Source organism: Polypterus senegalus, chromosome 3 (assembly GCF_016835505.1).
Source record: "Polypterus senegalus isolate Bchr_013 chromosome 3, ASM1683550v1, whole genome shotgun sequence".
NCBI lineage: Eukaryota > Metazoa > Chordata > Cladistia > Polypteriformes > Polypteridae > Polypterus > Polypterus senegalus.
This window is the reverse complement of record NC_053156.1, coordinates 172,603,152-172,618,404: the sequence shown is the minus strand read 5'-3', so window position 1 is coordinate 172,618,404 and position 15,253 is coordinate 172,603,152. Positions and strand designations below refer to the sequence as shown.

At 35.8% G+C, this 15,253-nt stretch overlaps 1 protein-coding gene across 1 annotated transcript in view; it reads left to right on the top strand.

Annotated features, from left to right (window-relative positions):
* Nucleotides 1–15,253, top strand: part of atad2b (ATPase family AAA domain containing 2B) — a 222,741-nt gene that overhangs the window by 175,856 nt on the left and 31,632 nt on the right. The window contains exon 22 of the mRNA XM_039748204.1: nucleotides 973–1,132. Within this exon, the coding sequence (XP_039604138.1) occupies nucleotides 973–1,132 (160 nt within the window). The remainder of the gene's footprint in view (nucleotides 1–972; nucleotides 1,133–15,253) is intronic.

Below are 15,253 nucleotides of genomic sequence, written 5' to 3'. Positions count from 1 at the left end.
TTTCCATCACTGTACTTACAGAAATATGTAATATGCTGCATACGAGGGGCAGTCAAAAAGTTTCCGGAACTATGATATAGCGGGTGAGTGAAAAATAAGATTTCACACACATTGTTGTGGGGAGTACAGCACATCTGTAGAGCAGCTATAACAGGTCTGAATTGGTTTCGGCATGTAATATTGTTTTAATTACTGTTTGGGTTAGACGTGTGCTTGGTCATTCAGCTCAATGTCTCAGTTCGAACAATGTGCTAACATAAAGTTTATGTGCAAATCTACAAGACGTGCTGCGCTCCCACCCCACAACAATGTGTGCATAATCTGATCTCTCACTCACATGCTATATCACTATTCCAGGAACTTTTTAATTTTAGTTATATGCACATTATTTTCTAAAATATTGCAGGATTGGAAGAAAGGATTCTGAATTTACACATCCAATCTTGTTGCTCATTCAGTTTGAAAAAATGAATATAATTGGGCGGGAAAGGAAGATGATCAGACATTACATTATGGAGTAGTGTAAAATGAGCAGGCAAAATCAGTGTATTGGAATTTAACTTTATTACACGGATTAGTTCTTTAAAAGGCTAATTCATGACTTTTATTTGTAAAGTTTGACACTAACAGATTTAACTATGATCTTATAAACAAGTAAAATATCTTATTAAGTTTAAGATCTACAAAGTTTAACATGTTTTTCATGTATACAATAGTAATCAGTAACTAACAACTTTTAATGTTTCCATACAGATGTTATTTACCTCAGTAATATATATTAAGTTATTGTTTATATGGCAGAAGAGTGGATGAAAGTTTTATCAAGTGGTGATGAGTTTTTGAACAAGAAGTGAGATTAATTATTTAGTTTAGCTATTAACCTCTGTAAAGGAAAAGCTGAAAGTTGCTAATTTGTGTCTTTGTATCCTCTTTATTCATATAAAGGTTAACCCACGCTTGTTTCTCTTTCAGGTTTCAGACTACTTAGAAGTAATAAAACAACCAATGGATTTATCAACAATTATGACCAAAATTGATACACACAAATATTTTACTGTGAAGGATTTTCTGATGGATATTGACCTCATCTGTAGCAATGCACTTGAATATAATCCAGATAAAGACCCTGGAGGTACATTATTGAATCTTTTAGCTCCCAAAAAGTAGTAGTCACATTAGTGAAGAAGAGCTTTAAAATATTGAGTAGTTTTTAATCATGCCATAATGTTATTCAATAAATTAATATGTTCTTTATATTTTTTATGTACTATGGCTCTTTATATTCATTTGTATACTGTTGTAGGGTTGCCTCGATACCAAAATTTTTCTAGTCTACAGTGATACCAGTGAAAGTTTACAATTCTCGATCCCCATTTGATATTACAGCAAAAACAGAAAACCCACTCAACATGTCATTCATTTAAAACAAAGCTTTACATAAACCAAATACTAGTTCAACCAATAGCATTCATCCATTGAATAACTAAACAATTGCATTTCATTAAAAGTACCTCCATTAATCAAGTGAAAAAATGTGCTTTTATTCTGTAATACAGTATAAAATATCTAAATACTAACAATGACAACATCTTTCAAATGGGGTACAGCCTAGTTACCTAATACAATAAAAATACAATAAAATGAACATGCAATACATTGAGCATTTTTTTGCACAGCTTTCCGTGCAGAACAATACAAGCATCAAGATAAAAAAAGGTAAAGATATGTATTAAAATAGGAATATTGACCAACAGATTATGATATGAACTGTCACAATAACCACTATGATCATGTAGTGAACTCACAGTGAATGTGTCAGAATGGAATACATCAGAATCTTTGTTTGATTTTCTAACTTTTTTAGATAATACTAGGGTTCCCCCCTGCTTGCTTCTCTCGCCAGCCACTTCGCGTCTCGCTCCTCCAAAGCCCCCACTTCAACGGTGATAAAATGGGAAACAAATAGTTTTTTTTTTTTTATATATAACCTCCTCTTTGCTCGATCAGCTGCTGCTGCTTCCTTGCCGCGTAATCTGCATCTTGCACGACGCTTCAAACATTTAAAAGCCTGCACAGGAGCTGTCTTACTCTTTATCTTTTTATTTCCAGCCCCGGCGGTGGTTAAAAGTCTTGGCACAAATTCTCTTCTCGTGGGACATGCGTCCTTGATATTTTTTAGTTAATAATTTAAAAAACTGAATAAGAATCTGAAAATATTACACCATCACATTAAAGTTTGATAAATTATGAAAAGAATAATACCATATATATATATATATATATATATATATATATATATATATATATATATATATGTATATGTATATATATATGTATATGTGTATATATATATATATATATATATATATATATATATATATATATATATATATATATATATATATATATATATATATATATATATGTATATGTATATATATGTGTGTGTTCTAAATTAAGCCTGATTTAAGGCATGACATAAAAACGTCACCGTCACACTTTTAGGCTTAGGATCACTTTTATATATATATATATATATATATATACTAGCAAAATACCCGCGCTTTGCAGCGGAGAAGTAGTGTGTTAAAGAAGCAATGAAAAGAAAAGGAAACATTTTGAAAATAAAGTAACATGATTGTCAATGTAATTGTTTTGTCACTGTTGTGAGTGATGAGTGTTGCTGTCATATATATATATATTTACACACACACACACACATAAACATATATATATATATATATACATATCTATACATATACACATAAATATACACACACACATATATACATACATATATATATATATCTACATATATACACACAAATACATATATATATATATATATATATATATATATATATATATATATATATATACATACACACACACACATATATAAACATATATACATATACATACATATCTACATATATACACACACAGCTATTACAGTATCAGTGCAATACGCTGCTTGTTAAAACGGATAACTCCGCTCTTACGTGCAAGTCTGCGTGGATATTATGAACTATAGTATTTGTTCAAGTTCTATTTAAATTTTAAATAGAAGGAATTTTTATTTAGTCGACAGAAATATCTTTGGTAGGAATGGTAAAACAGACAGGAATATTATTCGTGAATAAATCAACTCAAACCTTAAACAACTTATAATATTTTGCTCTCCGTAAAAATATATCCTGTCTAAATTATACAAGTTAGAAATAAAGTAAACGTTAAAAGAACAAACATTCAAATTTCTTTTCTCTTATGTAAATTTATATAAAAAATAAACTTAGATTTTAAATATCCCAAAAGATTTTGCTCTCCATAAAAATATATCCTGTCAAAATTATACAAATTCAAATATGAACATGCTGCATAACAAAACCTAGAAATATAAATAAAATGTGTTCCTTTCAGCCATAACAAATCAAATCATTCAGTTGTCTTTGCTCATATGTCATTTTAGAGCTGGACGCCTGGCATCTTTTTTTGGCAACAAGTTCATTTATGTTTGGTGTGAGGTTCTGTGTTGTGGAGATTCTCAGGATGGATTGCAGGTGCTCATCAGTGAGGCGACTCCTGTGTGCTGTTTTGTTAGTCTTTATCACTGCGATAATATATGTGCTACCAAACATGCACAAGGTTCGAGCCGCATGTAGACGGACTTTTTTTGTTCTTCAAAGTCACCAAAGCGCCGTGCAAACTCAGTGCGCTCAGTTTATCAGCAAAGTGCGTATTTGGGAACACCGTAGTGACGACTTGGTTTAACATTACTTGGCAACAGGGAAAATGGGGCAAATTGCACTGGTGCATTTGTGTCTCCCATAAAAGCAGCTTCACTTGAAATCACTTTGTGATCGTGCACGAGTAAAAACGTCCGCTGAAGTGTCAGATTCTTATTTAATTCTTCTGCTTTCTGTATCTTCTGCATTGCATTCAGGTTACCCCGATGTTTTGTCTCATAGTGCCGTCTTAGATTAAATTCTGTAATTACAGCCACATTAGCTCCACAAATGAGACACACGGGTTCAGTAAACGTATACTCAGCCTCCCATCGGTTTTTAAAGGCTCTATTTTCAGAATCAACTTTTCTCTTCAGCATCGTGTGAGCTAGCCGCAATAACTTGCAGCATCATAAGCTACACTTGATTAACGCGGTAAGTGTTCGGCAAGGCAGCTGAAGCGCTGAGATTATGGGATCTGTAGTTTATTGTGTTACCAGCGCTTCATATACCCGGGCCATTAATAACAATAATACAGTATATAAAATGATCTCGCGGGCCGGATATAATTACACGCCAGGCGGATGTGGCCCGCGCCCTTGAGTTTGACACATATGGACTAAATAGAACTTGAAAAGATATATTTTTCAAATGTGATCGCAATTCAGATAGAGTTGACGCACTACAGCCTGCATGCCTCAATAAGTCATCCTCCCCTCGCTCTTACTTTTTACCGCTCATCTAATGAATACACTGAGTATGGCTTTACCAAAACAATCATTGATGGCGAATAAAGTATCCATTATTCGAGTATGTAGATCGTGATATATATATATACCCGCGTATCGCAGCGGAGAAGTAGTGTGTTAAAAAAGCTAGAAAAAGAAAAGGGAACATTTTAAAAATAACGTAACATGACTGTCAATATACAGTATTTGTTTTGTGAGTGTTACTGAGTGTTGCTGTCATCAAGGATTTGATTATCATTATTTCTTTCAATCAGGTTCGTATTTGGAGGATGTGTTGTGTTCAAGTTACATTCCATGTTTGTCAATCGTTGTAAAGATGACAGGTTTCATTCATCGATTCGTTTCTTACTGCATCAATAAACAGCTCGTCTTCTTCTTTATCTGAGACCTGACACACTGCATGCACGGGTTTTTTTACACTGTCTTCCTTTAGCAGGACATTGACTTTTTCCAACGTGTGCTTTGTTTCCGCAGTAGTTGGATTTATGAATATGCTTGTATGTACCAGACGCTTCATATTTTTTGCTGCCTTTTCAATTGTGTAATTCGGTTTTTGTTCAGCGCTCTTTGGAACTGTTGCTTTTATCTGTGCACTGCGTCAGTTCACGTGAGCCACTCGGTGTACATGCATCGAAGGTTCCCAGCTGTGCTGGTGCCATCTCGTGCTATGTCCATGGCTGTATTTAATGTTACCTTAGTCCTGGCACTTAAAACTTTCTCTCGCAGTTTCGCTGAGTTTGTGTCAAACACCACCCTGACCATCTCATCTTCCTCTCCATAAGCACAGTCATTCACCCGTGAATATTTAGTGGGAGTTTGCTATTGGATTGCCGCTGACGGACGGCCTTATATGGGCAGGCACTAAATTACAAACGCCAACGGCAGCCTGTCTATGAACTTAATTTAAAGTGTAGGTTTACATCGTGCTTTGTTTCCGAAGTAGCAGAACTCATGAATATGGTTGTATATGTCACTCGCTCGCTTCTTATTGTTTCGCTGCTTCTCAATTATATAATGCATGTTTTCTTCAGCGCTTTTTTGAGGTCTTCCTGGTTTTCTATGTACTGCGTGATTACGTGGGAGGCGTGATGATGTCACACGAAACTCCGCCCCACGGCGTTGAAGCTCATCTCCATTACAGTAAATGGAGAAAACTGCTTCCAGTTATGACCATTACGTAGAATTTCGATATAAAACCTGCCCAACTTTTGTAAGGAAGCTGTAAGGAATGAACCTGCCAAATTTCAGCCTTCCACCCACACGGGAAGTTGGAGAATTAGTGATGAGTCAGTGAGTGAGTGAGTGAGGGCTTTGCCTTTTATTAGTATATATATATATATATATATATATATACACACTCACCTAAAGGATTATTAGGAACACCATACTAATATGGTGTTTGACCCCCTTTCGCCGTCAGAACTGCCTTAATTCTACGTGGCATTGATTCAACAAGGTTCTGAAAGCGTTCTTTAGAAATGTTGGACCATATTGATAGGATAGCATCTTGCAGTTGATGGAGATTTGTGGGATGCACATCCAGGGCACGAAGCTCCCGTTCTACCCCATCCCAACGATGCTCTATTGGGTTGAGATCTGGAGACTGTGGGGGCCATTTTAGTACACTGAACTCATTGTCATGTTCAAGAAACCAATTTGAAATGATTCGAGCTTTGTGACATGGTGCATTATCCTGCTGGAAGTAGCCATCAGAGGATGGGTACACGGTGGTCATGAAGGGATGGACATGGTCAGAAACAATGCTCAGGTAGCCCGTGGCATTTAAACGATGCCCAATTGGCACTAAGGGGCCTAAAGTGTGCCAAGAAAACACCCCCACACCATTAAACCACCACCACCAGCCTGCACAGTGGTAACAAGGCATGATGGATCCATGTTCTCATTCTGTTTATGCCAAATTCTGACTCTACCATTTGAATGTCTCAACAGAAATCGAGACTCATCAGACCAGGCAACATTTTTACAGTCTTCAACTGTCCAATTTTGGTGAGCTTGTGCAAATTGTAGCCTCTTTTTCCTATTTGTAGTGGAGATGAGGGGTACTCGGTGGGGTCTTCTGCTGTTGTAGCCCATCCGCCTCAAGGTTGTGCATGTTGTGGCTTCACAAATGCTTTGCTGCATACCTCGGTTGTAACGAGTGGTTATTTCAGTCAAAGTTGCTCTTCTATCAGCTTGAATCAGTCGGCCCATTCTCCTCTGACCTCTAGCATCAACAAGGCATTTTAAGCCCACAGGACTGCCGCATACTGGATGTTTTTCCCTTTTCACACCATTCTTTGTAAACCCTAGAAATAGTTGTGCATGAAAATCCCAGTAACTGAGCAGATTGTGAAATACTCAGACCGGCCCGTCTGGCACCAACAACCATGCCACGCTCAAAATTGCTTAAATCACCTTTCTTTCCCATTCTGACATTCAGTTTGGAGTTCAGGAGATTGTCTTGACCAGGACCACACCCCTAAATGCATTGAAGCAACTGCCATGTGATTGGTTGATTAGATAGTTGCATTAATGAGAAATTGAACAGGTGTTCCTAATAATCCGTTAGGTGAGTGTTTATATATACAAACAAAAATACAAATTTACAGAAAGTTAACAAACTATTGTTGAATCTAAAAATCTCCTTAAAACACTGCTGTTATATTGTGATGGAACATTGCTAAACAGAACACTCCAACCTACAGTCCAACACAGTGATGTAATATTAGCACTTAGACGTGGTTTATTGTGGAAAGCTTCTGGGAACCCCTATCCTCAAAACACATATTCTTTTACCTGTGCAGATTCTTTTTTTAATTAAAACTCACTGTGTAATGTCTAATTCTGTTTTACTCTGACCTTTAACAGCTTCTTAAGCAATACAGCATATACCTTTTATATATCATGCTACTGTATCCATTCTGTATATAGAATGAAGCATTGTGGGCAGCAGACAAAGAAGATCAAAGAAGGAGTACTTATTTTCATGTGTCTGTTTAACATATTAGATTTACTTTTTCAATAGTGTGCATAAAATCAATATAAGTTCAGTCTATAAGTTTATTGTGTAAATTGTTAGTTTATTACTTTCTGTTAAACATTAAAAAACAAGGTTACTACTTTTCTGAGAAGTCATTTTCATTACAGATTTAATTAGATACTTTAAATGAAGAATATTTAATATGTTAATGTTTATAATTATGTTTGTGTTTTCACTATCCTTTTTGCTGCTTAGCAGCATAGTTTGTAAACATCTAGTGACCATTTTCACTATTACACCTGAAAAAATTTTCAGCATTTTATTTATAATTCTTTGAAGTGTTTAATTAATAATAGATTATCTTATTGTGAACCCCAGTTGAAGACATCATTTGTAATGTGCTGTGAATTAACTTTATATTAAAATATGGAACTGGAATTACCCTTAAAATGTTTTAATTATCACACTGCTGCAAATGCCTACTATTTCTGCCAAGACTTCTAATTTTCTGTCATTCATCCCACATCAGCCAAGTAACAAATCAGCATTCTTAAAATTCTATCTTTGACAGTTTTCACTTAGAGTAATTATTGAACTATTCAAGCAATTCTTATCAGAATACAAAAGCAAATAAAAATTAGGTACATTTTACATGTAACATGACAGACTTTTAACACAAAAAGTAAGACGTGCCTTTTCTAAAGGTTCTTAAGTAGCATTTTAAGTCACTTCAAGAAAAATTCTACCTCTTCCAAAAAAAATATTCCCCTTCCCCCTACACCAATTTAAACACTTGCAGTATATGTTTAATTGGCTTATTATTGTCAAATATATAGTGGCATGCAAAAGTATTCAATCCCATTGAAAGTCATCATAATTTTAATTCAAGCTCTACACATTATTACTTTAAGAACACTTTTGCAGCAATAAGATTCTTAATTCTTTTGTGGTAAGTATGTGCTAGACTTGCACATTGTTCAGAAGTGATTCTTTCCTGTTCTTCTTGGCAGAATGTATTTTTTAAATAGTGCCACAAATAGGGTTAAGATCAGGGCTTTGACTTGGCCAGTCCTCAATATTCCCCTTTCTGTTTTTGAGCCATTCTAGTGTTGCTTTATCATGCTTAGGGTCACTGTCATGTTGAAAGATGAATCTTCTCCTAAGCCTAGGTTCATAGCAGAGTGGAACTAATTCCTCTGCAGTATGGTGTGGAATTTGTGTCCATCCAATGTCCCTTCACCTCTGACAAGTTTCCCAGTACCAGCACATGAAAAGCATTCCCGTAACATGATGCTGCTGCCACCATATTTCACCATAGGTATGGTGTTTCTTGGGGCTTTGGCACTGTTAGTTTTACGCTACACATACCTCTCGGAAGGCCAAAAAGTTCTATTTTGGTTTCATCTGACCATAAAACCTTCTTCCACATCTTAACTGGGTCTTTCTCATGCTTTGTAGAAAATGCCATATTTGCTTTTATGAGGACCTTCTTAAGGAATGGCTTCTTTCTTGCTACTCTCCCATACAAGTCGGTTTTATGGAGAGCTTTTGAAATTGTGAACTCATGCACCTTCACTTCAGACTTCTGAGAGTGATGGTTGGATTTTTAGTAGCCTCTCTTGCCAGTTGATGTTTTGCTCTGATGTTTAGTTTTGAGGGATGGCCTGTTCAAGTAAAAATCTGGATGCTGTGATGAACTTTCCACTTTCTGATGAAGGGTCCAGCAGTGCTTAACAGGATATTCAAACTCTTCGATATTTTTTGTAGCCATTTCCTGCCTTATGCATTTCTATGACTTTCTTTCTTACATCAGCAGAATAAACATTTATCTTCATTTTTGTAGGGACAGTCCAACAAAGACTATGGCCCTTAGAAAGGTTGCTTTTATATCCACATAGATACAAAGAACTCAGAAGTAGTACCTAATTATGTTTAATTATGGTCAAATGACTGTCACCTTTGTGTTGTTTGTGATTAATTTATTTGTGTAAAACTGGAGCTTCCAAAGCACAGAGATTGAAATACCTATCAGTTAACACCAGAATCCCTGAAGCTTACGAAAATATTTGTAATGCCTGGTCACCTTAAATTCCCTTGCACCTCCTCTTCAGCACCTTTGTTTTGCAAATTTGTTGATCATAACTGGTAGCAGGCAGCTTGCTCACCCATCCCCCACTGAGGCAGCTGAAATTGTACACCAAATTCTCACAGCTTAAGTCTGTGTATCTGCATGTGTGGTGTCTGTAATTGTATAGAGTAAATAACACATCATTATTTGGAATACGTACATATTATATGTGTATTCTGTGTCTAAAATGATGGATGACAGGAAATGCAAGGCAAGAAATACTGAATGCATAATTAAAACAGAAATAGTTTTTCATGTTATAGTAATAACGACAAAATGTTAATATAAAGTTTATAACGTGTGAAGACTGACATCCAAATATCAAATAAACGCTTTCACAGAAGATCTAACAAAACAAGTGCGCTTTTGTTCAAGAACATAAAAAAATTGTTCAATGTACATGTTGCTGTCAATGTGTAAAATCTGAAGCCCAAATATCAATTGATAAAAAGGGGAGCGTCTGCTTGGCTGCTGCAGTGATAAGAACTGTTGCTTTATAATTGAGAGGTTGCTGGTTTGAGCCTGCATTCTCCCTATTTAGTGTTTTGAGTGAGCTGCTATTATTACTATTATATGATAAAAACATACATTTGATCTGAGTCTGTAACAGCCAGTGTAAATTTATGGTACTTTTAAAATTTAGTTTTGTTTTTTTTTTTTAAATGCAGTTTTGTACTCTGCCACTTTCACGCTTAAGGGAGGGGCTGTTACTGAGGCGCATGCGTCACAGCTTCGGCCCCGTTCGTATGTTGTAGGTCAGGTGTCCGTAACCTGGGGACTACATGTACTGTATTTATGGATAAGACAACTTTAACAATACATTATGATACTAGTTGTTGTTATAACATTAACATAATTTGAAACTCATATTTCATATAAAATCGGGGTGACTGTCTCTCTGCTGATTTCCTAATTAGCGCTCTGGGGTTGGTGATTAAGCACATCTGCCTAAAGTATAAAATAGCCTAAGTAGAACAAAGAGGAAATAAAAAAAAAAAAAAAAGAATGAGAAATGTAAAGATAGAGAAAAAGATTGGAGGTTAAATGGTAAGAAAAAGAGAAGCAGGACTGTATCTGGACCAGTGCTATAGTGTGGAGACATATGGTCGGGAAGTGTCCCTGTGAGATGGCTGTGCCGGCGGCATCTCTATTTTTTGAGGAGACATTATTGAATAAACATAGGAGACTCTGTTTTAGAGAGAAGCACAAAAGATTGAATTGGTTTTAACAAATTTATCCTGACCATAATTTTAAGCACATTTTATTACTGGATTATTTATTGGGTTGATTAACTTTTAACCTACATTGATTTTATTATACATTATTTATTTATTCATGAAGAATCTGCATTGTACATTATTTCATTTTAGGACATTTTGTTAGTAAAAAGCACTAAGCAATTAATGTATCAACCCTTGCTTTTTTAAAAGTACTCTTTGCCCAGTATATCTCAGTTTACCTCTATCAACATCCTGGTGTATGCTTGCTGTGGGCAGCCCGGGCATCACGCGATACAACACATATCAGTAATCGGTCATCTTTGCTGCCCGCATATCAATATCTTAGTTAGTCTAAAATGTATATATTGGTTAGGTACTTGCTGCAAGGTGCACTTTTGGTTGAGCATCAGTCTTCTTACATATGGTCTCGCATCATCCTCGGGTACATTCTGGTACAAAGATGGATAGTGGATTATATGGGGAGCTGCATACGCCCAGATCTAGCAAAGAAGCCCCAAATCATTACATTTCCAACATCTTATTTTACTGTTGGTATAAGGTTCTTCTGATCAAATGCTTTCTTTGGTTTTCTAGTACTGTGGCCAAATAACTCTATCTTTGCCCAGCCTGTTCAGAGCATATTGTTCCAAATGTCCGGGTTTTTGCCTGAGTATTCATGGTCACACTTTAGTTTTACCTCATTGCTCTTTTTAGGTAGCAAAGGTTTCCTCCTGGCTTCCCTCCCATGCAGATCAATATCTGTGCAGCCTCTTTCTAATGGTATACATGTGCACTTTGACATGAACCATACCATCTTCTTTCTGCTTCTGCTTCTTTGGGCTGAACTTGAATGGCAGCCAGGCCTGGAAATATTGTCAGTTGTTTGAAATCCTCTTCACTTGTAGATGATCTTCTGCACTGTGGAATTTCTGATTTCCAATTGTTTGGTCATCTTTTGAAATACTTTTCCAGAATAAAAATCATCAATAATCTTCTTTCTGAAGGGCTTGGAGAGCTAACACACACTTGAACAACAAAGAGCAAACCAAATTAAACATCTGAGATTTAAATAAAAAGCGATTCCTCCAAGATCCTTTTGAATGATAATCTAATAATTTGTTACTAATTTAGTGCTCTTGATTTTAATTTTAAATGTTTTAGGCACCTATAAAAATAGTGGTGTACTTATTTTTTCACATGTGAAATTTGCTTTTGTTTATTGAAATTCTACAATGGAATACACATATAATGGCATGCTTGTTTTATTATATCACATGTATCTATAGGTACTGTTTAAATGAAGATTTAATCTTAGATTTTCCAAGCTTTTAAACTTAAAACTACTTAATTAACCACAGTGCTAGATCATGTATGGCCATTAAAGCTAGAGAAAATGTTTGGAGACTGCAACCATAGATCATGACATTTTTTTTTTTTTTTTTTTATTTATTAATTTTATTACAATCAATACATAGCAATCAAGTTTTTACAAAAAAAAAGAATTATGCTAAGAACAGATCGATCCCCACCCTTGAGAGAGAGAGCAAGCCAAACGGTGTAAAATTTAAGGCTTTTAAAAATACCTAAATCAACAAATTCTCTGTGCTTTATAAAATCATTTCAAAATATTACTGATTAGATCCTGCCATGTTTTGAAAAAGTCTGCACAGATCCTCTAACTGAGTATTTGATTTTTTCTAATTTTAAATAATATAACACATCAGTTTCCCACTGACTTAAAAGAGGAGAGTTTGGGTTCTTCCAGTTTATCAGAATAAGTCTGCGTGCCAACAGTGTAGTGAATGCAATCACAATTTGTTTGTCTTTCTCCACTTTAAGACCCTCTGGAAGAACCCCAAACACAGCTGTTAATGGGTTAGGAGGGATTGTGAGTCCAAGACTGTCTGAGAGGTAATTAAAAATTTTTGTCCAGAATAATGTTAATTTGGAGCAGGCCCAGAACATGTGACCTAGTGAGGCTGGGGCTTGGTTGCAACGTCGCAGGTTGGATCATGCCCTGGAAACATTTTGAGAGTTTTAGTCGAGACAGATGTGCTCGATATATAATTTTGAGTTGTATAATTGTATGCTTTGCATATGGAGCTTGAGTGAATTCTCTGCATTGCTACTTTCCACTCCTTTTCTGATATATTAATTGAGAGGTCATTTTCCCAGTGTCCTCTTGGATCTTTGAAAGGAAGGGATTGTAAAAGGATTTTATATATTGTAGAGATGGAGTCTAACTCCTTGAAATTGAGCAATAATTTTTCCAGCGTGGATGAGGGTGCAAGATGAGGAAAATCTGGAAGGTTCTGTTTAACAAAGTTCCTGATTTGAAGATAGTGAAAGAAATTTGTAGCTGGAATGTTAAATTTGGAATGTAATTGTTCATAGGATGCAAAGACGTTGTCTATATAAAGATCTCTAAGCAAGTTAATTCCAAATTTTTCCAGATATTAAAACTGCATATGTTTGTGAGGGTTGAAAGAGGTGGTTCTTTTGCAGGGTGCCACAGAAAGAAGCTTCTCCGTCTTAAAATGCTTTCTACATTGGTTCCAGATTCTAAGTGAGTGGAGCACAATTGGGTTATTAGTGTATTGCCGATAACGTGTGTTTATTGGAGCACAAAGCAAGGAATACAAAGAAGTACTGCAGGATTTTACTTCTATTGCGGTCCATGCCTGTGTATGTTCTTCTATTTGTGTCCAGGTTCTTATCGACTGTATATTTGCGCCCAGTAATAAAACTGGAAGTTAGGTAGAGCCATGCCACCTTCTGCCTTTTGTCTTTGTAGGGTCGCTCTTTTGATGCGTGGATGTTTAGAATTCCAAATAAATGAGGTTATTGTTGAATCTAATTGCTTAAAGAACGATTTATTAATGTATATTGGTATGTTTTGAAATAAAAAGGAGCTTAGGAAGAATATTCATCTTAACAGTGTTAATTCTTCCAGCTAGTGTGAGATGAAGGGTTGACCATCTATGCAAGTCTTGTTTAATTTTTTCCATACAGGCACGAAATTTTGTTGATAAAGAGCTTTATGTTTACTTGTGATGTTTACCCGAGGTATTTAAACTGTTCTGCAATGATAAAAGGAAGGGTGTCTAATCTAATATTATATGCTTGCGAATTCACGGAAAGAGTACACTTTTATTCAGATTAATTCTGAGACCAGAGAGCTTTTGAAATTCTGTGAGTGCTGCTAAGACTGCAGGCACAGAATTTTCTGGGTCCGATATATACAGTACCATGTCATCTGCATATAATGAGATTTTCTGTTCCAGTCCTTCTCTGCTAATCCCCTTTATCTGATCAGTATTTCGACAATGTATTGCCAGTGGTTCAATGGCAATTGCAAACAGCAGTGGTGACAAAGGGCATCCTTGTCTTGTGCCACGCTCTAGTTTAAAGTAGTCTGAGCAAATGTTATTGATGCAAACTGAAGCTTCTGGGTTAGTATACAGTAATTTAATCCATGCACAAATGTTGGGCCAAACCCAAACTTCTCCAAAATAGTAAAAGGTATTTCCATTCAATCATGTCGAATGCTTTTTCTGCATCCAATGATAATAATATTTCTGGGGTGTTTGATTTAGTTGGTGAGTATATTACATTAAACAGGCGTCGAAGATTTGAAGATAAGTGTCGGCCCCTAATAAATCCAGTTTGGTCTTGTGATATTACTGAGGGAGCACTTTCTCCATCCTTCTAGCTATGATTTTAGAGAGTATTTTAACGTCGTTATTCAGAAGTGAAATTGGTCTGTATGATGCACATTGTAATAAGTCCTTATTTTGTTTTGGAAAGACAGTGATTAGTGCTTGGCGAAAGGTTTGTGGAAGAGATTGGTTATCTCTGGCTTCTGTAAATGTTGCTAATAGGAGGGAGCTAGCTGAGCGGAGAATTTCTTGTAAAACTCTGCAGGGTAGCCATCAGGGCCTGCTGCTTTTCCACCTTGGAGTGACTTTATAGCATCCAGTAATTCTGATAATGACAGAGGTTTATCGAGCTCCTCCACACTAATAGCGTCAATTTGTGGTATCTGTAATTTATCCAGAAATGCATTAGATTGTATATTGTCTTCTTTAAACTCAGTAGTATATAGGGATTTATAGTAGTCTCTAAAAGTGTACATTATATTTTTGTGTTCGATGATTTTATCTCCATTAGTGTTAGTAATTACGAGATTGCGTTGCACATCTTGCTTGTGAATTTGTTGCGCTAAAAGCTTATTAGCTTTCTCTCCATGTTCATAATAATGATGTCTGGATTTGTAAATTAGTTGTTCGGTTTCTTTAGTTGTCAAGAGGTTTAATTCTGAATGTAGAGCCTGCCTCCTCTTATGTAGAGTCTCGCTTGGTAGTCTGGCATGTTCTTCATCTATTTTAGTAATTTCGCTTTTTATCTCTGCTACTTTCTTCGCTCGGATTTATTTCTGTGGGAAAGATATG